Below are 26,380 nucleotides of genomic sequence, written 5' to 3' on the forward strand. Positions count from 1 at the left end.
AGGTAATCAAAGCGCACAGGTGAGACAAAATAGTGTCAAAATGGCGACACAAGTTTGAAATGTAGCTATATAACAAATATATTGCCACAGAAGAGGAATAACCATTCAAAGTAGAGCTTGAGATATATATCTAAGCTTAAAAGCAAAGAAAACTGTCAACCGATTTCATTTCTACCTGCAATAATTCCAGGTGCGTCCCCAACTTGTAAATAACAGAGTCCGGAAGTGAATATACAACAAACAAAACATGGGACTAAAGGAAGAAGAAGTTGATACTTTAAAGCTGGAGGATATATCCCTCAAATTTAAGATAGGTTGTGGTGTATTACTGGCATCATTTTTCTTCACTACAGTAGGAATGGCCACTAACCATTGGGCTCTCTCTCAAACCGATGCCTATGGGACTATTCAGTACAATGGGCTGTGGGAGAAGTGTGCTGATGTCAGGATAGGACGTGGAGATTTTGAATGTGCTGCTTTCATCTGGTCTGATCCACAAGTTAGTCGTAAGTATTCATTAATAAAAAAAAAAGTTTCGGGGTAGACTGTTAATTAACTAGTGTATTAAACCACCAGACTCAGTCGATTATGTGCATATAAAAACATGAAGATTCCTGCGTGTGCGAAACTTGTAAGAGTAGTCAAGGACAAAGACTTGTACATTTCTTAACTGTTTTTACTATTGTGTATTTTCCTCAACTACCATAGTGTACAACACAATCATATGTTAATTTGTTTTTCTGTATAGTATTCAGTGACTGTATACATGTACCTTCATTCTACATTGGTTAATCCAATAATAAATGATACTACTAAGAGGGTTTTGAATGTCCTTGACTACACTTACGAGTCTTGCCCTGACAGTTATTATTAAATGATATATATGTATATACATGCAACATTTATACCAGATAGTAGGCATCAAGTTAGCTTGTTCTTTCAAAGTTATGGAACAAATTGACAAATTTAATTTTAAAAAGTTCTTGATGAATAAAATAAAATCTTAAAAATTAGAGTTGCATAGAATTATTTTAATTCATGGTACATTGAAGTCTGATTAATGGAAATTTATAATTTCAGATTGGTTTCGTTACGTTCAGACGACTGAAGTGTTATCATTCTGCGGATTATTGATCATGGTTGGTTTAGCCTTGCTTTATCTCTTTAACTACCAAATAACAGAAGATGCTAAGAAAAATCTTAGGTTAATGGCTTTGGTTTTAGGGTTTTTATCAGGTAATTAAACTTTAATATACGTTATATAAAATTAGACCAGCTATTTAAATCTTATAAGGCTTTTTTTTTTCTTTTTTTTTTTTTTTTTAAATTTCCATAAATCCAAAATGGCATGCATCAGATCACCTGTAGTAATAAAAACAATGGAAGAGTAATCAAGGGAACCAACATTCTAGTGGTAATCAAAAGAATGTAATCCAGTGACAAAGACCAGACATGAAAAACAGACATACACAACAAAGAGCATTAAACAACTAAAATCATACATACAAAGTAACAAAAGCAAATGAGCAACTTGGACTCCACTAAAAACTGGGAGCATGGACCAGGTGCACCGGTAGGGAAAGCGTTCTCTGCTTTTCTAGAAACACCAATTCAATTAGAAGGTTAAAACAAGTTATGCTGCTGTCGTACTAAATAGACCAACCAGTTGAAGACATGCACAAAATGTATCTGAAGAGAATAAATTCTTAAATGTAAATAATAATGTTATATGGTTTTGAAAAAATTTCATTGAAACCAAACTACATGTATTTACATAAAATCCAAGCATTTATATCTTTGGTTTTTAGTATTATTAAACCAAAAGATAACTTTTGTTTTGTTAAAAGATATAAGCCACAGTTATAACTGACAGTTAATCTATCAAATTCATTCATAGCAGATATTTCATCATTTACAGTCCCAGTATATGTACATTAAAATGTATGAATAAAATATATACGCCTTTATTAATGTTTTTTTTCCAGGCCTTTTAATAATAATTGCCTGTATTGTGTTTGGATCCCTTAAAGAAGTACAGAAACCACGGCGGATGCATAATGCAACAGTCACATTGGGATGGAGTTTTGCGTTTAATCTGATTGGTGGATTGTTGTCAATAGCAACTGGTGTAATTTTCACAATTTCATCATAACTTACAAAGAGTCTGTGCAAAACATTGCTTTGTATATAATGTACATTGATTTGAAACTTCCAGAAAAAAAACATCACTTTATCTGTATACAGAATCATAAGAAAATGTTCTTATTTCAAAAATAGTGTAGATGTAATTATTGAATTTGCCCTGCCTTATACATTGCAAAATAAGTGGTCTGACATGTAGAATGTTATACACGATCTTGTATTCTTCCCTTGTATCATAATTGTAAATATAATATAGGACTTTTTGTACATTTCACACTTTAGCAACGAGTTTCATTCCATTTCAAAGAAAATCAATACCAAATGAAGATCAATACATTCTGTTTTTGGTGCTGGTGTTTTCATTTACCAACCAGTTTTGATTTGTTCACCATAGTTTATTTTCAAAAATTATACAGTTATTTTTAATACTTTAGTATATCCATTGTGTGTGAGACTCATGACATTTATTTTTTATGTGACATTCTCTCAGTTTTAAAATGTATATTTGATCCTCAATACCAAAAATCAAATTATCATTAATGTTCAATAAAGTATACTCAATAAATCAGTACATCTGGAATAAAAGGAATAATTCATTTTAATTTGGTGCCATCATTGTAAATAATCATTCATGTATTTTTACACATTTTAATTATACTGTATTCTAAGATGAACAATGTACAATATATTACTATTTTGTAATAATAAATTTTCTTACAGTCTGTAAATTGTTTGATTTTTTTTATTGTTTTCTTTTCCATTTCATTGTCACTTTTTTTTGTTTCCTTTTATATATTCTACCAACAAGAAATGCAATTCTAGTCATATGGTAGAAAATATTTAATTCATATTTCATTCTCAAAAACTGACAAAACTAACAGCTGAAATCTGTGTAGTAATTTTCTCTGCAGTATTTAATTAGCAAAAAGATTTACTGTTAATGAAGTGTAAAGTTCGTAATTTGGCCAAAAACTTGAAAATAATTCTCAAGGCCAGTTTGACTGTACAGAATACTACATGTAATCAAGAACAATGACAATATTCTTCAAGTGTATCACTGTAGCTGGTATAACAAGAAATACTTCGAGCAACTAACAAAAAAAAATACTCTCCTGCTCACTTGAACACAGGTTGGATTATTTCCCTTATTGGAAACAAGTAGGAAAATTAGTCAAAGTGAACAGACTGACATGATTATTTCTGTAACTTCCTTTCTTTTTGCATAGAATTAAAATCTAAGAACACAACAAAAATTGAAAGATTTTCATATTTTTAATACACATACTTTCACATTTGGTACAACAAATATTATGGCACATCAGTCATTAGTTCCTTCTACCTCCATTTCTTCTTCATCCTAAAAAGGAAAGAAACACTATCATCTTAAAAACAACTACTGTCAGTGACATCCTGGACAAAAAGAAATACTGGACAATTTGTTCTAAACTGGCATGCAAAGATTTTCAGTCTGTTACCATATAACAAGAATGGATGTGGTGAATATGTCAAAGAGACAACAACTTCACTGGAATGAAAAATGTCCAACCAAGGCATCCCATGGGTCTTCAACAAACAACAAGGAACCCCCACACATAGGGCAGATTTCAGGTGGCCCCCAAAAATCATTAAATACAGGTACTGCAAAATAGTTGCCCTATATAATCCTGCAACCTACAAGCAATCCTGGTAAGACCTGACCAAGACTCAAGTTCAAATTCACATAGAACATTTTTTTTCTTAAGAGTAAAGATCATCACAAATTTTAATACATATGACCTTTTAAACATTTTTTTCAAAATGCATTATTTATCATATTATTGGGAAAGGAGACGGCTGAGAGTTGTGGCACTGTATTACTGAATATCATGGAAGAATTATTTTTATACAACCGCAAAAAAATTGTGGATGTATATTGGTATGGCACTGTCTTCTGTGTTGTTGTCTGAAGACACTTGGTTTTTGTCTTATAACTTGGGTATTACTGGTAGTTGCTTGATTTTTTTTAAAAAATTACAAGTTTCCAAACCACAAAAGGAAGGTTAGTATTGATTTTGGGGTTATAGCGCCAACCGTTTTAGAATACAGGGCAAAAAGGGGGTTTAAAACAAGCATTCATAGAATTTAACTCCAGTAAATCGCACAAAATTTTAAATTCAATTAAAAATTTTTTAAATCAGACCAAAAATTTTTTAAAAAGTCGATTTTATGGGTATGGCCTTTTTCACCCCTTATAGCTCAAAAACGGTCCAAAATTAATCAAATCTGCTTTTGAACATATGATAACCAGAATTAAATAATGAACGCAATTAAAAAGAAATAATCAAAATCCGATGAAAAACAAACATTCTACATTGGTTTTAATAAAGCACACATTTTTACACTTTTTAGCCCCTTATTCTAAAACGGCAGGGGCCATCAACTCCACATTTAATAGGAACCTTAATTCTAGTGGTAAGTCAAATCATATATAAATTTCAATACCATCGGTCAACCTTAAGTTATCACATGGAAACAGACGTGTCCACAGATGACGACAACAATTACGACTGCACCATAATATTATAGGACCGCAAATATTTGCAGTCCTATAAAAATAATTCTTCCAAAGAAAATCACATTACACCACCACCTTCTATACTTACTGAATCATCTGTTGGATCACAAGCTTCACAATGCCAGGAATACCCTCTCTGTTTAGGGGTTTTCTTCATTGGAGGATCCAAACAACCAAAATGATACTGTAATCTACATTCATCACACCTAAAACATAAATTTAAAGATTTACTATTACATCACTGGAAGCTTCTCCTGCAGTGATTTTTTCTAAAAGTAATTGTGTTCTATTTTAAAACTTCTGTAAAATTGCCACACTTTCTGAAGGAACTTTTTTTATGTCATTAAAAAAAAGTTCTCAAAATTTATAAAATCTTAGGTATGTAATAATAAATAAGGTGATGTCAAGTGTGATTCTGTGTCCATGTTTCAATTTAAAAGTTTAAATCATATAAATAAATTCAAGCTGTCACTCTGGTAAATTGTTTATGATTGATTGTTGTTTGGTTAACGTCTAGTGCCAAGAACATGCATTAAATACAAAATTAGGGCATGAACTAATTGAACAAGAATAAAAAAAACAAGAAAACTGTGAGAAATGGCTCACTAGTGATACCCTTGCTTCCAATAACGATATTAAGAACATAAACAAAGTTATCTGTAAACAGGTACTTGTTGAATATTTCCGAAAATGGATCCCATCATATGACATACCTACAGAGAGAATGTGGTAAAATCTCAAACTGATGTGATGGTTAAAGTGTTACTGAAACAAGGTCCTGCTGAAACACAGACAAGGGTAAAATAGTATACACCTACCCTTCAGAGAAGGGGTATAAACATAAAATGAAAATAGGGAGAATGGGAACAAGAAAAAAGCAAAACTTAAGACTGCAACCAGAAAATGTGAGAAATGGGTAGGGCTAGGGGATAAATGTTGCAACCTGTAGCAGAGTCAAGGAGCCTACCCTGAAAGAACACTATAGATGCAGTCTTTAATGAGGCTTAGCCCTTACAACACAGCTTGGCCCAAAATGGTCCATGGTCCGGTTGTTCTCGTAATGCCTTAGAACCCAAAAAGCAAGAGCTACCCCATTCAGCCACCTTGGATACACACCCCAACAGCTGTATAAGCTGAGTATTCCATCACTGGCCAGATTTCTAAGCACTCTTAATTGCCTTATACGAAAAGCTGAGTTCGGCTTTGGGCCTTTTCTTTTAAACGTCTAGGCCCTGCATGGGGCAATAAATTGTAGATGATACAGTCTCTTATTATCTTGAAGAATTACCAACCTAACTGTGTTTAATGAAGTTCCTGGTTTACAACACACAACACATTCTACTTCCTTTACTTCCAGTTGTTTCCGTACAGGTGTAATTATCTTCTTTTTCTGTCAAAAATAAAATTCATTAATATAAAGAGCAAAAATTTATTTTTATACAGTGCAAAAACTAAAAAGGAAGAGCAAAGTCATGAAAGCATTTACAAAGTATTTGAACATTTGGAATATGGCTCGTTTGTTATGATATTGAAAAAAACTTGACTTGGTATTTTGTGATATTCAACTAAGTAAACCAATAATTGTATGTTTGCCAAAAAAAAAAAAGACAAAGTTTTTTTTCAAAAAGGGTAAATTAAAGATTCCTGTTTATTTAACATAATCTTGATAACTTACCTTCAAATTTTTAGTTAAATCTACAATCATTTTATCTTTGGTATCTATGATTTTCTCCTGATCATCTGTGCTCTCAACATCTACTTTCTTTATTTTCTTTGGCTTTTTCTTTTTCATCTTATATTTTGTCAGCTATAAAAGAAAGTTATTAATAATAATATCAACCATTTCTGTCAAATGAAGTTGTGCTGTAAACAGGAAGTAGATAAGGAATGAACATGGAAAGGGGGACACATTTTTCAGAAAGCTCTGAAAGGCTTAGGCCCTAACAACAAAAGCAATAAATCCATTTAACAGAGAAAAATAAAGATCTTTCATAATCAAACTTAAGAGTAATACAACACCACAAAGACACATCAATGACAAACATCTCCTGACTGTGGACAGGCACATGATAGTGGCAGTTGGGTCAAAATAGTTTTATAAGGCCTAAACCATCCCCTTTAATGTAAGGTAAATAAAGAGCTGTGCTTTAAGCACATGATACGCCCGTGGCCCTTGTAACTTGTCCATATGCTTTTAATGAAGTTATATGATCAACTAGAAATAGTGTGAGCCCTGTCAATTACCCTCCCTCCACCCCCCCCAAAAAAAAGTCAATCAAAAATGCACAAAAAATTTGGCACTATCATAACAAATGGTATGTTTTCAACAAATAAATTTCCTTGGCCATTTCTTAAAGAGTAAAACTTCATAACACGGAAACGTAAAATTTGACAATTATACAAATCGAACGGGAGCTTACTTCAATAGATATAAACAATTCACCAAAGTTTCATAAAAGTAGGTGAAAGTGTTGTTGAATTATTGTCCAAAAACTTGAAAATCCCCCTTTTTTTAAGTATAAAAATTCATAACACAGAAACGAAAACTGTGAAATTTGTAAAAATCGAAAGGGAGATTACATCAATAGAGTTGAACAATTCACAAAAGTTTCATACAAGTTGGTGAAAGTGTTTTTGAGTTATTGTCTGAAAACTTGAAAATCCCCCTTTTTTAAGTATAAAAATTCATTACAAGGAAATGAAAAATCTGAAATTTATATAAATCAAAAAGGGACCTTATGTTAATAGATATAGACAATTCACCAAAGTTTCATAAAAGTAGGTGAAAGTGTTGTTGAATTATTGTCCAAAAACTTGAAAATCCCCCTATTTTAAGTATAAAAATTCATAACACAGAAACGAAAAATCTGAAATTTTATAAATAAATAGATATGAACAATTCACCAAAATTCATATAAGTTGGTGAAAGTGTTTTTGAGTTATTGTCCGAAGTGTTGATGACAGATGGACAGACAATGGTATACCATAATAGTCCTGTCTTAGACAGGCGTATAAAAATGAACTGAATCAACAAACACAATACCTTGGCAAATTCATAATGAACATCATCAGCCCATTTACTGGGTTCTTTGATCTTGTCTCTCAGTTTTCTGGGGGCCTCTAGTTCTGCAGCAGGGACTTCCTGGTCATCACTGCTGGACTTATCACATTCTGAACACTGCCTACAATGTTGCACAAAGATTACAATAAAGAAAACATTTGGATGAAAGAACATACAGCAAATAAAACATTTAGTTTCGGAGAACTGAATTGATCTTCCCTTGACTGAATGACCATTACCTGATGAAATGTCTCAGATTTTGACTGAACAATTAACAAATAGATTTCAAATCTCTTTTATTCCACAGGCAATTTTGACACTAAGACAGACAGAAAGTTGTAATTTCCTTGTCAATTGTCAAGTTAAACTTAAAAAGGGTTACTGAGTTTAATTACTTCAAGATTTAGTGGAATCTGAGTTGCTCATTTACTTTTGTTACTTTGTATGTATTATTTTGGTTATTTTATGTTCTTTGTTGTGTGTGTCTGTTTTCCATGTCTGGTATTTGGTTCTGGATTACATTCTTTTGATTTCAGCCAGAATCTTAGTTCTCTTGATTTCTCTTTACTTCAATGTCGAATTCTTTAATCTAAATATAACATTATATTTGAAATCTACCCACCTATGATAATTTGTACAAAAATATTTTAATTCTTTTCACATTTTCTTCAAAAAAATAAAAACACAAATCATATGCTTTTTCATTTGTTATAAACAATGAATCATGTATCAAATACATAAAACTCACCATCCCATTAATTTGGTTTTCTTAGGCATTCTGGTAAGAGGAGGATCCAAACATTCTAGATGGTAATGTAACTTACAGCTGTCACACTTCACCATCATGTGTGGATCTGTTGAATTTTTACATACAGCACATCTACAAAATAAGAGAGGAAATTATCTTCATAACATTAGTACATTGTACAGAGAAAAAATCAGGGTGGGGGTACCAACTTTTTGTGGTTTTAATGTATCAATTTAATCGTGAATTAAGATGACCGATGATTCTAAAATTTTGCATACAAACTTTAGTACCTTAAGTTACATTACATAAAAGATTCATTCATCAATATCCACTTATTTTGGCCACTAGCAAAAGCAAGCTCCGAACAGCATCTGACATTCGAAATTCACTCCAGACACTGCAGCCAGTCCTCTCAGAAAATGCAAAAATCTTGCAAAGTTGGGAAAACGTGAATGATTTTATGCGACATCTGATTGTCAAACAACGTTTGAATTGAATAATGTCCAAGAATTACGAAAGGCCAGCGTGCAGCGGTAAGTGAGAGACAAAGTGAAGGTCTACCGCTATGTGGAGCTTGTAGCAAAATATGTACAGTTAAACCAGGTTTCCTCATTGTTCAATGAAGACCAATAGGTGACCTTAAGCTGACATTTATCATCTCGGTCAGACTGTTGTCTCCTCATCTCTTCGCCATCCACTGTAGACCAATAGGTGACCTTAAGCTGACATTTATCATCTTGGTGTGGTTGTTGTCTCCTCATCTCCTCATTGTTCATTGAAGACCAATAGGTGGCCTTGAGTTGACATTTATCCCAGTGTGGTTGTGTCTCTTTTTTTAACATATTCACCAAATCCATTCTCCTTATATATTATAAAACTAAACCTGATGGATTTGTTCAGTTAAGGTAGGTGTTGGGTTTACACAAGTTCAAATTACACTGAAATTCATATGAAGGGACATAAGAAACCTAGTAACACATGTACACACAGGTTTTAATATTTGGATAATGGGAAGTCAGTACCATATGGCAGTTATTCTAGTGTGTGTAACATTGGATGATTTTGGTAGATGCTAAGCGAACCACTCATTACCTCACCCCAGAGTTAATATTTTGTGGAATTTACTTTGTTGTTTTATACAAAAATGCTAAAATACACCAAAATAAGTCCCCTATATAAATTAACCATTAGGCCAAAAATATCTATATATCTGTTTAAGGTTACAGTGGATAAAAAAATAGGGTATGTAGGTAGGTACATATAGGTAAAATCATTTTATTTTTGAAAATTATTTTATATAGAGACTTATGGGAGGACTTCATGACTTTAATAGAGGTTGACTAAAAAATGATAATTTAGTGGCATTTCAACAAAAAATACAAATAATATGTAGGTACAGACATAATTTATTCTTGGCCTTATATGGTATCTTCTACTTTAATATGACATGCTTCAAAGCTCTTTAGACCACAACCATTGTAAAACAGTGATGAACCACGACTAACATTTCATGCAACCCACGGATAAAAAAAAAGTGACATAAATAGCCAGACCTTAACAATGATAAAAATGGAGTTTCCGTGATTTATTTCTTAACTAGGAGTACTCACTGGTGAATCAACATGTTTGGAGAATGTAACAATTTACTTCCTCTACCACTGGTGTTTTCCCTCTTTGTATTAGGGAGTACTAGTTTGGCAGGAGATTTCTTTACTTTAAACACATCTGGTAAAGGTAAATTCTAAAATGTAAATATAAGTATAATGGGTGGAAACCAGTTAATTTGTAATCATAAAATGAATAAAACATTATACTCTTTTTACAAAAAAATAAACCAAAATCTACAACATTACTTAAGATTGTTATTTTTGCATAATGGGCCATGAAAATTGAGTTAAATAATCTGATTATAAAAATCAGTTGCTGATAAAAAATTATAACAAAAGAAAGAACTTAGCAAAGTTTCGTGAAAATCGGTGAAAGATTTTTTAAGTTATTGTGCCAAGTGAAAACAACAAACAGTTGGACAGACAACAGTAAATGCGATATGTCCCATATAGAAAGGCAGGTGTATTAAAATAATACCTTTTTAGAAATTCCATTTAGCATACTCCACAATTTTTCTCCTTCAGTTCTCATTTCTCTTCCTGATTCTCTTAATTCATCAACCTCTCTATACAACTGGAATTGTAAAATACAATGAAATCAGATTACGATGGATGAACAAACTGCTCCTCTAAAGAATATAATATTTCTATCCTCTTTTATACAAAGTTTAAAGTCAAAGATGTGTTATATTATCAGTTCTAGTAAATAAACCCAAGAGAGATTGAACATCATAGTGTTCATCCTGAAGAATAAGTTTTTTTTTTTCATATAAAAAAAGGAAATATATTTTTATTTCTCAACCAAATAAGCATTCCATTCCTGTAAGGATGATTTTAAAGAAAAAACCCTAACATAGCAAGTTATGCCAGAAAACAATTTCTTTAATCATACTGTCAAAAATTTTATTGTTTCTTCTATTCTACACATGTAGCAGAAATATCTTTAGCAATTTTGAAACAAACAATAGGGCATCCAAATGAAGTAATCAAACAATTTCCTCAGTTCAAATCTCAAAGTTGCCCCAGCATCTTACACCATCAATATTTCTGAAGCACTTCAATTTAATTTCACCCAAAGATAATGCCTTAATTCCTACCTGATCATACTGAGTCCTGAGTATCTTTTCTTGTTCCTGTAATTTTCTGTTCTGTAATACAGTATCTTTTATACCAGCCTTCATCCTATCTATCTTATTGTTTCTTTCTAAAAATTATAAGATCAGGATATCAGTTTAGTCTTGTTTCAAAATTCAATAATAAGGATACTGTAAACATATCAACTTTTGCAGTGTACTAAGTTTAGCTATATTCGCAGTGAACAGAAAGCCGAGTAAAATAGTAACTGCAAAATGGCTTTATTAACACTACATAGCGCTAATCATATTCTGAAACCACAAAAACTGATACCCGCAAAAATGTTCATTTGACAGAATTAATGAAAATAATAAATTTATAGGATCTAATTTTCAAAAACTGGAAGGCGCTAAATAAAGATACATCTTGTCACCACTCCCACTTTACTGACTGATGAAAACTGAAGACTTTTTAAACAGAGGGAAGCACATACTACATAGATATACATGCAGTAATATAATTCTAAAGGTTCCAAAGGAGAAATATTTGAATTTAAAAAAAAGGAAACTCTGCTTATATTTTATCAGTTTTCTACTCCTTCACTTTAAGATGGATTTTTAAGCATATCGATACAAACAAAGGACATTCCATGTTGAGTGTATTCAGCAATACAATTTTGTTTTGTTTTATTCCATTTTCAACATGATAACATAAAAAAAACTTGGAAGTCACTGTAAGAATGCTTCACTTACATGTAGAATCTACTTCACTTTGTCAACTTGTTAGAGAATAACTTCAACAATGTTTTTTTTTACTTTTTATTTGCATTACATTTTTGTGCAAAGACACATTCACATACCTAAAAAGTAGCTGACAAATTCCACAGACAGAGCTGCTGGTACATGTGATTTCTTTCTCACTTCTTGTTTCTCATCAGCAACATGTGTTTCCTGCAGTGACATTAATCATACCATAAAAATGAACCACATACATCAAGTCATTCATGTGTGAGGATATCATTCTTTTGTTTCAGAAGGAAAATTATGAAACAAAATGTCTACAGATGATCACTTGACTATAACATTACACAACTGCAAATTTCTTCCTGTCTCATAAAATCACTATAATGAAATAATAATTTTGTAACTTCGATTTCATATACATTATGGACACTGGAAAAAGAGACAAATACTGAAAGCAATTTCAAAAACTAAGCCATTTTATTTCTTTTTCCGAAATAGCAATACTAACCTGTGTTATAATACCCATCAATTCTGCCTTTCTCAACATCTTCCTCACACATGAAGGACTTGATGTTAGAAATCGTACCAGTTTCTGTGTTGGCACTACAACAAAATCATTAATAAAATCATTTATACACATAGCATTGTGTAGACACACTCTTACATTCAAAATGTCAAACAATGTGATTTACTGTATAAGTATTATAATTTGTGGATACCAATTTACATGGATTAGGGAGGAAAAACAAGTTCATTTTCGAATTTGTGATTCTTAAGTTTTCTGTATAAACATCAACGGAAATCTCCTTTTCATTTAGAACCAAATATCGCAGTTTGGCCAACCCACAAAAAAAGCACGTAAATTGGTACCCCACGATAAAAGTAAAGAGTGGTACATCCAATTCTTAAAAAATCAGTTCACATAATAAACCCTAGGTGCAAGGTTTTTCATACTTTGATATCATGTTTCATTCACTTTCTTTTAAACAGTAATACTACCCCATGCAGGTGGTCTTTTAGCCTTCCCAATGTGAAATTTCTGTCTGTGTCTGTTTAATTTTCTTTCAAATCTTGCCTGAAAATTAAATTGATAATATAACCTGAAAATCTCATTACAAAACTGTATTAAAAAAAAAAACTCTACAGTAAATTCTCTACTAATGTGCATCAGTCAAATATAATATTTAATAAGTAGTTGGAGCTACATCTGTTATTCATTTTAACTAAAACCTTAGAATGCTAATTCAATCACACACTTAAATGTTCTCGAAAGCTAAATATATCACTTTAAATTAGGGATATAATGATGGTTAATAGAATATTTTCATACTTAAGTCTCTAATTTCAGAAACTATCTTAACTGGCATAGTATCAACATTCTTGAGAAATTGCCTGAACTCTAATGTTCAGTTTCTCCCAGTAATTCCAACTTTCTTAAAAAATTGGAGTATTTTCCAGGATGGGTAATCATTGTGGGAGTTCCCTCAATTTGTATTTCCTTGCCAACCCTGTCCTTAAACTTTTGTGACACTATGGTATATTTGACTAACCTTTTCTTTCTTATCCTCTATTTAACTTTTGTGACACTATGGTATATTTGACTAACCTTTTCTTTCTCATCCTCTATTTAACTTTCGTGACACTATGGTATATTTAACTAACCTTTTCTTTCTTATCCTCTATTTAACTTTTGTGACACTATGGTATGTATAACTAACCTTTTCTTTCTCATCCTCTGTTTAACTTTTGTGACACTATGGTATATTTAACTAACCTTTTCTTTCTCATCCTCTATTTAACTTTTGTGACACTATGGTATGTATAACTAACCTTTTCTTTTTCATCCTCTATTTTATTATCAGGATGTTGACGGATATGTGACTGTATAGCTAACCAGTTTCTACGCTTGGCTCTAGCCATGTGTTTATCAGCATGCATTTTACAGTAAGCAAAGAAAGGATCAGCTATATCCTACAAAATATCATGTCTTTCATTAAGGTTTCATTAATAAAAAAAATCCAACAGTTTGACAAGATCTTTTAATGGCTTCACTACAATAATAAAGATTGAAACCACTTATCTAGAAATGCTTTTTTCAAATAACTACTAAACATGTTACAGGATTGATTGAGCGATGAAGGGTTAAAGGTCATATGACAAGTATTTCATGTATTTCTGAACAAAAAAATTTGACCAACCAAACAGACTTCGCTTTGTTCTAGTCCAACACAATGAGATGGGTCTTCACTGTGCAAGCTCACAGAAGCAACAGCCCATAGGTAGGCATGTCACCCCTTACGGTGACATCATTCTGAGTTCAGGCTGACCAGTTACTCTATCCTTTAAATACTGCATGCTTAGCAGTGAAGTAGTGACTAACAATTTTACAGCCTTTGTTGTGACTGGGGATCAAACCTATGACCTATGACCTGCACTTGAGGGAAGCACATCACTCCAAGATGGCTGAGACAGTTTTTAAACATTACAAAGTTTGCCTGAATATTATAATATAAAAATATGTTTTTGTTTGTTTGTTGGGGTTTAACGTCCGAGCAGCAATATTTCAGCTATATTCAGACGATGAACATGAAAAGGATGATAAAATGAACATGAATATAAAAATATGACAATAATTCCAAAACATTCAATAGGATGATATTAAGTGATTCTAAATCCAAATTAAAGCCAAAAGTGTGAAGGCACTTACCCTGTATGTATCAATTTTTAAGGTTTGCCAAAATGTGTATTTTTTTGTGGGATAATGAATTTGCAGAGTTCATAATCATTAGATAATCAAAATTTTCAATTGAAACTTAACATTTTGTTGAGAATTTAAATTTACTGTATGACATAAAATAAAAATCCTGATATTGGTATCCCATAAACAATTCACTGTATGTTTTCGATTGAAATCAGTAAGTTTGGTTAGAAATCTTACCATACATTCATCTGGTGCTGCCTCTGATAATAATCCTTCCTTTTGTGCACTACAATTATAATAGTGGTTATTAAAAGAAAATGTTTGTTGGGGTTTAATGCCCGAGCAGCAATATTTCAGCTATATTCAAGCGATGAACATGAAGTGCATGATAAAATGAACAAGAAATGATGATGAAATGAAAAATGGGATGGGACACAAGGATAATGGGGTCGAGAAATTTTGATTGCCACTGGAAATAGGGAGAGGTGGGTAGGGTCGGGCAATTTAGCCTCCTGTGGCGGAGCCCTATGGTTCCTACTCCGGGAGAATACCACAGTAGGGTTTTTTAACGTGCCAGGAACGTGGCATCTTTCCCAACACGGTGCACCACTATGGTTTACGGTCTGGTTTTCCGTATTATGGCCTGACAACCCCATCATGTAACATGCCAGGGGTACCCCATTCCATCACCAGGGGCACACAACCCAGTTGCTCTGTGGGCAAAGCGCCCTAGCCCTCGGCTAGGGTTCTGAGCACTATTTAGTCGCCTTTTATGACAAGCTTAGCACTGCTGCAGGCCTATTCTTTTGACACCCAAACCTGCACGGATCTCTTAAAAGAAAATCAATAAAGACTAATTCAAAATACATTACAACACAGCTTAGAGAAGTTGACAAGAGTTTACATCCTACATAAAATATTTCAATATGAATACAAATTCATGCAGAAGGATGAAAAAACTGAACGACAGAATCTTAAACTATAGTCTCATTCAATATTTCTAATAGGAGTTTTAGTGTCAGTCTCTGTAAGAATCAGGCAGTGGATGAAAAAAAACACCATTTTGAGAGTTTAATTTATTTACATCAGAATCAAGAAAAAAAGGTGATTTTTGATATCACTTTGGTGAATTGAGTTTTAATTTTATTGAAATACACCCAACTCTGCCAAAAGCTTAATTTTTCTTACATTATATTGAAACATTTCTGATCCAGTGATGCAGAAATCAAATAATGGTCTTTTCATATAAAGAAAGCATCCCTGAGTGAAATAATATTGTCCGAAAGGTGAGTTTTTGACATGCATGTTTCTAATTTTTCCAAGTTTGCCTGATTCTTACATAAACTTACACTTAAAAACTGAAGTTATGTCCACATACATACCATGTGACATGGAAGTGTGTTCTACACATTCCAGCATCACAGCTGATACATACACCTGTCCGACTAAATCTAGGGTCCTCACACAATGAACACTCCTTCAATCATAAACAATCATAAACAAAAATATGGCACTAGAATTACAAAATGTCATCAAAACCCAAATCTACAAGAAGTTATAAAGACACATTTTGTATTTCAGACAGCTAACGTTTTTCATCCCATTGGAGTTGTTGTCTCTTTGACATATTCACCAATTCCACTCTTGTTATATGTATGTCTTATATCAAGGATTTAAGTATTAATTCGTGATTATGATCTTTGTCATTAATTTAAGAAATGTTCGATAAAACTGCACCTGTGGCACATATTTTTAACAGGTGTCAAATACAAAATATCAAGAGAATTTTTAAACACTTTGAAATGTTTCATGAATTTTACTGTTTGAATAATATATTAAATACAATTTACACAATACCTACCCTAGCACCCCACCTTGAGTAAGACATTTCAAATAAAGTTACTGGACTCAATTTGTCAACATCACCAAATGCAACACCAGGTGTATATAGAGCACACACTAGATGAACCCACCTAATAATAATTAAGAAAAAATTATATGGTTCGTTTTTTCAATTAATTTCAAATTCATCTAATGTAACAAAAAAGTTATGAAAAATGTTATCCAGTTCAATTTTGATGATGACCAGTTAATCTAACAGACCAACCAAAATTTTTCTCCATTACAATTAACAGTTTAACATATCTGATATTCCCCAAAAAAATTTAGGAAAAATGTTTTCCAATTCAATTTTCAACACTTACTTCCCTGCATCTGTCTCCTTGAATATACCACCAGGATTTGGACACAGCTCACATGTCTGTTGATAAAATAATACAAAAAGATTAACAGGAATGGCGGGTCAGCAATGCCCTATTTATGTAAATTCTCTGAAACATGAATAGTTCAAAATTGTTTTGTTGGAAGTGATGTATGTTGAAAATGATGTATACAGTTAGACATTGATTGTTTGGATTAATGCAGTTAGAAAGTGATCGTGTGGACTTTTAATACAGAGGCACACGGTCTGTTATAGGAGGTCTCCCATATCTCCATTAGTACAGACATTGGCGATAAGACATTGCAACACATTATCAACAAAGTCTTTTTTTTCCTTTAAAGGCTTCTTCTCTCCTAAGAAAAGCCTAAAATAATAATACAAGGCATTTTATCAAATCTTTTTATTAATTAACATGATTAATAATAAAATGTCTTTTTTTATTTGTACAATTTGAACAGGATAGGCCTAAATATAATAGTAAATGAAGTGCATAGTTTCCTGTGGTTATAAACAGAACAAGATTAACATGTAAATACCAAGAAAATCCTAATTCTTATCTGAGTGCACAATCAATACACAGTGCTAATGTATGGGACATTTCCTGTATAATGTAAATTAAATAATGCTAATCATCTTCCCACTACACGTGATCAAAGCATTATATTAATAAAACTTCCAGCTGAAAAATTCTTGATTTTGGAAATGGATCTTTTGATGGTGAATTTAAGAATTATTGGTAAACTGATTGTTACAGGGGCTAACTGAGTAATATAATATCCCCCTTTTTGCAACATGTAAAACAGTGAAGTTGAATTTTCTCCCTTACACATCATCCATTTCACTTAATGCATATTTACATATAATGCTCTTCCTTCAAACAGAATTTCATGAAATTCTGTTGAATACATTGATGGATGAAGAGGTACATTGAGATTCCTAATTCATCCTTCAAGCAAAGGGTATAAGACTTACTGGATTACATCCAGCTTTACATGCATCACAAAACCATGGTTCTGTACTGGCAGAGGATTCTGTACTAGCATTTGATTGGTTTTCACTGATACCATAACACCCTATAAAAGATATAATAATTTTAAAACAAACTCATTTAATAACTTAACTTTTTAAAAGATTTAGGAAATAATTTGTGGAGGGGATATATTTGTACTCATTTTAACATGGGTACGGTATTTATATTCAATTATTTAACACCGAGCGAAAGCGAGGTGTTAAATGAGAATATAAAAGCCCAACCCATTTTAAAATGAGTACAAATCTACCCCGGAAGGAATTATGTTCTTTTCTAATATGATAAATGCGGTAATTTTTGTGAATATTTCCCTAGCCGTAGCCAAAATAACGGTTATTCCGTTTAACCTCCCCCGTATAGAAGTTGGATTAAATTTGTATATTTGTCATCGTATGTATTAAATGTGTGTATTTATATAATTGATTTCAATAAGATAACCTCTCAGCCATTAAATCATCGCATAAATATTTTGTCTCGAAGTGACAGCTAAAGAAAAAAGACAGTGCGCAGATGCTAAAGGTGGGGTTGTACTGAAATATACAGTTTGATGATATGAAGATGTCATATTAGAATGTCCATTAAGAAACCAGGTAGTTCCTATGATATGAATGACACATGGTAAATTCAATCCCACTTATTTTTTGTTCCAATGTAATGTTTATATCTTGTGTATGTCCAATAGTACAACAATTTTTTTTAATTGTTAAGAATATGATTTTAAAGTTCCTTAAGAAATCAACCAAATTTTTGCACACACACACAAAAGAATTACCAACTTTTTTTAATGAATTTCAGTGCTTTCAATGTAATTCATATCTCTTTATCCCTTGCAGTTAATCAAAAACCAACATTCAACTTTGAAAAAGGATGTATTGTGTGATATGAAAAAGATGAAAATTTTTTGAAAACCAAATTTGCTATGTGCCACCCACTAACAGATTTTTGTGTGGAAACCCTCTTCAGCTTGCAACACAGATTAATCTGTGATTTTTTTCATGTGCCACCCACTGCCTGCTGGTGTTTGTGTGGACGCCCTCTTCAAAGAGTTTTATTTCTGTCCAAGTACATGTAAATGTACATGTATTTTATTAGATATCAAAATAAAATATTACGATTTGTTAGAATTCATAGCAAAATATTAGGACCTTTGATTTTCATAAGATAGGCACTGTTAGGTACTGTGAAAGTATATGTAAAACTTTTCTTAAATTGACCTGATAAAGAAAAGATTGATCAGTCACCAGCTGACTGGTCTTTAGACATTCATTTGCTTAGATATAACAGATCAGATCTAGTTATGGTTATTTAATTAGCAATACAGAAAAATGATTTTTTCTCTTTAAAAGACAAGCTAATTCTTGTTTTAAGTCATGTGAGAAATCCTTTTCTCAATAAATAGACAAGGTTATTCCTTTTTTAAACCATGCAGGGACTGAATTTCAGAAATTTTTCCACTACCTAAATGATGGAAGTACTGAAAATTAACACTTGTTAAATTTAATTTTTATTTTTTTTTTGGGGGGGGGGGTTTCTGGGCTTTACCTACATGACATATACAATTCCACTAGTACATATTAGCAAGTGGAAACAATTTCTACTAGCTAAATTGAGTTTCAATTTGCATTTAGTATTTCCCCTTAAATTCGATCATTGCCATGTAGGATATCGTCATCATACCTATGTGTAAGATAAAACATGACGTTTGTGATGTCATAATAAAATGTTTATAACATCCTGTAATTACAAAAGAAATTTCAACAAGCAGACTGTTCCAAATTGGCATACTTCTCACAAAATTAATTTTAATAGGAAGAAATAGAATCAAACACCACCAGAAAACACAAGACAGAGAAATCTGCACAGCCTCATTAGAAAGCTTCAAATCTTACTATTGTCTGAGATTTTTCTGACTTGCATTCTCAGCAGTCTTAAATTCTTAATGTCTTCAATAAAAACTTTCCATTACATTGGTTTATTTAGTACCTTCATGAACTGAGACACCACAGTTGTCACACTCCACTATCTCATCATCTTCAACACTGAAATATTTAAAAGATTTAGCATTTAGTGAAGTAAAAATGTAGGGGAAATGTTCATACAACAATCACTCAAACAGTCATATAGTAAATGAATCAAACAATAAGTAAGAACCATCTACCATTCAGTGTATGGCGTAAGGGGTTCAAATTAGTGTAGGTCCAAGGTACTGGACCCTCCATTTCTGACCCTGGACTTTTCAAATATCATTAACATTGGTCCAGGACCAATACAGAACATTAAAACTCTATTAAGGAGTTTTCATCAAGTTGACTTAAGAAAAATGTTAAAAGGTCCTGGCGTTGATTTCAAAAAAAGTCGTAAGTGTGAAATTGATCGTAATTTATGACTTATGCTATTTTTGGTTGTGACATCATTACTTTCAATCAACTTTACACTTACGACTTTTTGTGATATTGACGTCAGAACATTCCACCCTCGAAAGCAAATATTCCCAGGCAGTATTATTTAAACTAAATGATTGTATGTGCCCGGTAAAAATGTTTACATATTTGAAAAAATAAACAAATACAAAAGAAACATAAATTAACAAGTGAGGAGGATAAGACCACCACAGAGCATGTTCCTTACTTACATTATGTATTTTTCTGTTGTTTTTTTAACGAGGTGGATTTTTTTTTTATATTATTGTATAGGAACACTTAAATTTTATTTTAGGGAATAATTTAACACTTATTTTGAGGTGAAAACACATACAATAGGAAAACATGGTGTTAAGGAACATGTCCAATAATCAAAAAACAAAATCACAAGTATAACTATTTAATAATGCAGTAACAGTTATTATCTTTTGGGTATAGTCTTTCAAGTTTGAAGTATCATTCTGTGTAAAAATCAGGCAATGGGTGGCACATCATTTTCCCCAATTTATTCATTTTTGCCTAATATATATTCAGTACATCTAGAAAACAACCAAAAAGCTATTTAAGTTTATCCAGAAGCATCTGTGACAAGATATTTTTTGACTGCTTATGTAGGGAAAGAGTGCAGGAAAATTTTTCCGCCACATTTCAGGAGTGCATTTCAATTAAATTTGACCTATCAATATCTTAAAAGGCAAATTTTACAAACACTTTAATGGTTATTTCTGGTGGTTATCAGATATAATTACCGGTAGTTGGTTAATGCAATAAAATCTCTGTGTTTTTTTCCTACAGGTGCCTTACCCTATATACATTGTGCCCAATTCTTAGACGGAGAAGAACTCAATAAGTGTCATTTATGATCAATTCAGACATTAAACTTATCATAATAAACAGATACTTTAACTTGAAAGATAGTTGTCCAAAAGATCCCACAGGTGTTTAATGGTAGGCCACATTGGTATAATGTAGGCAAATTTCTACATAGACAGCTATATAAATCATCCCAAAACTGACCAAGAAATATTGAAAGTAGTACTACTCTTATTCAAATTAGGCCAAAAAAATAATTTGGTTCCAGTCACTTGACCGACCCCAGTTTTTACAGCTGATCCTAAACTTTTTATGCCAAAATGAAATAAAATATACATAGAATAAAATAAAAATTGCCTGACTTTAATTTTCTATTTATTTCCTTTTTTTTCAAGTTCAAAGCTATCTACATGTATTCCATTACTTGGTTCAGTCATTGTTGTAATAGGAGGAAAGAATTATGTTTTGAAACATAGAATTTGAGTTCATACTGATGTTAATGGTGGCATTAAGAATAACATGGAAAATGACAACTACAACCTTGTGGAGTAAAAAAAGAGAAAACAAAAATCCCAACATACCCACCTGTTTTTTTTTCTATGAGGTGACAGGAAGCACATATATTGTTTCAATTGGCCTTAATATATATATATATCAAGACCAAGACATACCTTACATCCCCTAAACATACACAACATATTGTCAACTTGAGATTTTTCTGTCTTGCTGAACTTGTACTTGCCACCTAAGAAAGTATAATGTTATAATTATGCAAACTTGTGAGATTTACAATGTCATCCAAAAATAATGTATCTTTTTACAGAGAACAATATGTAGAATGCTATACTGAAATTTTTTTCAGGTACAATTTGTTGTTTTTTTCAGTTTATCTAAGAAGCAGTCTATAAAAAAAAGACAGGAGGTGATTCATGCATGTTCAAAACCTATCGAATTCACTTTCCATTCCTTATTCAGAAACATTTACAGACCACATAACCAGTCTTGCCAATAGTTTATCATTTAGTTGTTGTACTTGAGAGATAAAAATTATAGAGATTTTGTCAAGCTCTTAACAGAGTCTGATGTTTGAAATTCACTCTAAACCCTGCACCCTAAACATGCAAGAATCTTGCTAATTTAGGAGAAAGTGAATGTTTTTATGCTGTGTTATCCAATTGTCAACAATGTTTGATTTGAATGATGTCCAAGAATTTCAAAAGGCTTGTCTGCAGTGATTAGTAAGAGATTGACATTTTGTATGAAATTGTAACTTTTCAAGAGTTACTATTACCACTTTAGTTTGATTTGGTTGATTTTAGTAGGAGATGAATGTATGGTTTTCTCAAAAATACACCTCTGTATATACAAAGGACTATTGTTATATAAAAAATAGCATATGTAGACTGAAAAATCATTGTTTGTTCAGTGTTTTTTTTTTTAACCATGAACCACCTTTATCATAGGCATTGTCTAAATTTTATATGGATTGATACTTAAAACTAAACTTGTCAGTCAGGAAACATGGACCTAATAGATAACATGAAAAGGATATGAAGTTATAATTTTGTGGGTTTTTTTGGTTTGTTTTTTTGTTTATGTACAAAAACGTAAGTAACAAATAATGTCAGGTGACAACAACAATGACTACAGCAGCTACTAAAAAAGCGAGAGTGCGTAAGAGTGAAAAGTGCAGTTTTTCAAATTAATATAATAGTGTGAATATATACATGTTTACAAACCCCATTACACTCTAGTCAGGTAGTGATGTAGGGGGATGTTATAAAAACCTGACTATATTAAAAAGAAATAAAAAAAATTGAAGAAAAAAAAACAAAAAAAAATGCATAAAACCATTATACAGTGGTTAATGTTTTGCAGTTGTATAATCAAAATATTTTATTCAATTTATAAATGAAACACTTCTATTTCAGGCATATTTGTGAGCAAAAGTTAATGAAATCACATTGAATATTATACATCACAAACATGATATTATAAACCCAACAAAAAAGCAGATACTGACAAAATCTGAAGTAAACAAACAGAAAGAAAATATACAGAAAGGCATTTTTTTTATTTGAAAAAGCATAACTTCTCTATTAAACCAGAAGAAAATAATGTCTGGCAACTGGCTAGTCAATATCTGATTATGGACTGGTACTAAACACTATATTAATGTCATTCTGACCCCCTTCATGAGTCTAATGAAATTATTTTAATTAATTTCTTATATCAAATACAACAAAATAAAAGTACTTAAGATGATTTAGGACTTTATTGGTGGCAAAGTTCAAATCTCTCACAGGGACTTGCTTGGACTTTCAAGTATGTAGTCCAAGTAGCAGTAGTATGGGTTTATCAATTTTTCTTCAACCCTAGTGCCTTATAATTTCTAATAACTGTAATTTCCAATGATAACATACCTAACATCAACCATATCGTTGCCAATTAACAGAATAATATTAGTTTTGAACATCTCGACAGAACATCACATTTTGCCCCTGTAGGGCACTACGTAATATTTTACGTCTGGACTTTAGAACTTCAGTTATTTTGTATAACTTGTCATGTCACTGTATTAACTTACAAAATCTGAATCCAAGGAATTTTCAATCAAGTCATCCTCATCCAACTTTGATTCTTTTTCACTGTTTACATCTGATGACTCATCCTCATCTCCATCATCATCTCCTTCATCATCTGATTCTTTGTCCTCTCCACCATCTGATTCCATCTCATCATCTGAATCTGAAATAAAAATGAAAATAATCAGACAAATGAAAAGACACAATCAAAAAAAGAAAAATATTTCAAATTGCCTTTAAAAGAAAACTTGAGACTGTTTTCCCAATAAAATTTTAGGGCTTAATTACTTTACATGCTGTTCCTTGAACAAGAACCAAAACGATAGAAAAAAAAACTCCCACGGACCATTCAGTATTCAAAAAGAAAGAAAAGTCTATATAAGAAATTGCAACATCAAGACACAAGAACATTGTTTAAAATATTTTATTTTCCAAAATTAGATTTAAGCTCTGAAAAAGGTTGTTTATATTACATGTAATTCAAGCATTTAACATACATGTATCATTGTATGCACCATGATTTCTGTCAGTACATACATTCATACATTTAAGATATTCAACAATGCTTTGAGGGATTTCTGCAAATGTGAGCTTTCGTGAGCATGATAAAATCTTATTTTCACCAAAAAGAGTATACATTATGATAAAAATAATAATAGTTACTTTTGATTCTGATATTAACAATACTGAAAGTAACCAGTATTCTATATCTATCTATTATTTAAATATTTTAGAATTTTCAGCCAAACTGTAATCACCATCCCATTAATTTTTATTTCCATACCTTCTTTTTGATCCCCAACTTCAAAATCACTGTCATCTTCACTATCTTCCAAACCAAAGTCAACTTGAATAAGATGCTTTTCTACAAGTTTAACTTTTCTTTTCTTTGGATCTCTTTGCACTGTAAAAGAAATTGTGAACATCTCTTTACCAGCATTAAGGATGAATTCAATATAATTATCTGACAATTAAGTTCAGTAATTCCTTCTAACCATCCATATCTTTCTCTATCCATAACTGAAATGTTTATAAATTGCTAGATCCATTTAATATACCTTGGTATAAAGTCAAGGAGTAGTAAAACTACAGACAATTTTTGAAATGGTGACTCCACTGTGAAGAGTGGAGAAATTAAAATTTGTGTTGACAATAGTGTATGTATAAAATATTCCTGTCATCCGTGGAGAACTTTTATAAGCTTTACTCTTATATGTAAATGTATAGAAATTTCAAAAAATTCATCATACTGACACTTGGGAACACTATATTAGAGGTTTCCCTTGACCAATTTAGAATGGAGCTGCACCCAGTTGACAAAACCCAGCTTTTAGTTTTAGATTTATTTTATTATTATATTAACTGATCTGCAATCAAACATTCTGTGGTGTTGACACTTTAATAACATCAAACTAGGGTAAAGACTGTTTATTGCAGGTTTTGGAAAATAAATACTCCTCAAGTTTAGGTGAGGTGCCCCCAAAACAACCTCTTAGTGCCAGCAAAATACATTAAGTACCATGCCTTGCTTTTCATAAATTTCTGTGGAAAACACTATACATATATGTCACAATCTATTAACACTTTACAAGTAGTTTTAAAATGCTCCCTATTCAATTTTTTCAAAGACATCTATGTAATTCAACCAGAACTTCTCTGACATTTTCAAAAAAAGCTACTTCTGGTTAGAGGGATCATGATAAATTGTCATTCTAATCCAAACCTGAAACTGTTCAACAAATAATTTTACATTTTTAATACTCCCACTCATATAAATATCTTAAAACAAATTTGGCAAATAAGGTAAATGGAATTGAATTTTCTTCATTGATAAGGGTACCTAATGAATCAAGCTTAGGACTTAGCTCCCACTTAATGCCATTGCCTTTCTCATATTACAAATGTACATGTATTTCCTAAATTTATACATTTAATGATTCAGACCTATTAAAACTTAAAAGCATATTTATATTTGTAACTGGAGCTGCTTGTAAGGTTGAGCTTCATCATTACCTTTCAAAAAATATGGTCTCAATCTCACCATTAATTTCAATCTGACTACAGACAAACCTGCGTACCTAGACAAATGTTAATGCATAGTATCCCCTAGACATGAGAAAGTCACATTCTTTTTGTCAAATTAAATCAAAATTAACCTGACTTTTGCTGTTTTGATTTCATCAATTCTGCAGAGAGGTCTTGATAATGTTTTGAGATGTTTCCTATGTATTAAAGGAAGAAATTCTAGATACACAGGCTTGTCTGTAGTCAGAAGGAAATCAGTAGTGAAACTGAGGCCATATTCGTCGAAAGTTGATTATGAATCTTAAATAGCTGGATTATACAAATGTAGGAGAGTGGATACTTTACAATACTTGTAGGCATCCTTTTTAATTTGTAGAGAGTTTTGAGAAAGAACAAGGTCCTTCATATTATATCAATAAATCTACATACACATTGTATTGTACAAGAACTGAACACTTGGATCAACATCATCAGTTGCATTTGTTTCATCCATGATGTCGAATAATTCAGAAAGATATTATTGTTTCCGAAAATGAACTTTACAAGGGAGATAACTGCAAAACACTTTTTTAATCTATAAACAACTTTTTTTTCTATTATTTTTGAAGGTACCTCTGTTTGGTTTACAAAAAAAGTATATTGCAAGCATGTATATA

At 31.8% G+C, this 26,380-nt stretch overlaps 2 protein-coding genes across 2 annotated transcripts; one reads left to right on the forward strand and one right to left on the reverse strand.

Annotated features, from left to right (window-relative positions):
* On the forward strand, positions 1–2,864 carry LOC148612229 (uncharacterized). Its single transcript, XM_088593484.1, has 3 exons — positions 1–506; positions 1,081–1,236; positions 1,986–2,864. Exons 1-3 carry the CDS (start codon positions 248–250, stop codon positions 2,150–2,152), a joined length of 582 nt encoding a protein of 193 aa, XP_088449610.1. The 5' UTR covers positions 1–247; the 3' UTR covers positions 2,153–2,864.
* Positions 2,865–3,395: 531 nt separating this feature from the next.
* LOC148612230 (PHD finger protein 14-like) lies at positions 3,396–26,292 on the reverse strand. The gene is made up of 23 exons (XM_088593483.1): positions 26,154–26,292; positions 24,484–24,603; positions 23,702–23,862; positions 21,786–21,859; positions 19,865–19,920; positions 17,824–17,924; positions 16,835–16,890; positions 16,492–16,603; positions 16,013–16,107; positions 14,868–14,916; positions 13,760–13,900; positions 12,929–13,004; positions 12,438–12,532; positions 12,046–12,136; positions 11,210–11,316; positions 10,591–10,686; positions 10,116–10,246; positions 8,506–8,637; positions 7,740–7,878; positions 6,372–6,503; positions 5,989–6,086; positions 4,785–4,902; positions 3,396–3,499 (listed from the first exon to the last, which is right to left on the reverse strand). The coding sequence occupies exons 1-23, from the start codon at positions 26,215–26,217 to the stop codon at positions 3,461–3,463; spliced, it is 2,283 nt and encodes a 760-aa protein (XP_088449609.1). The 5' UTR covers positions 26,218–26,292; the 3' UTR covers positions 3,396–3,460.
* Positions 26,293–26,380: the final 88 nt, after the last annotated feature.

The sequence above is a fragment of the Perna viridis genome, chromosome 7, assembly GCF_037379345.1.
Source record: "Perna viridis isolate PV_CMFRI_1.1 ecotype Kerala chromosome 7, ASM3737934v1, whole genome shotgun sequence".
NCBI lineage: Eukaryota > Metazoa > Mollusca > Bivalvia > Mytilida > Mytilidae > Perna > Perna viridis.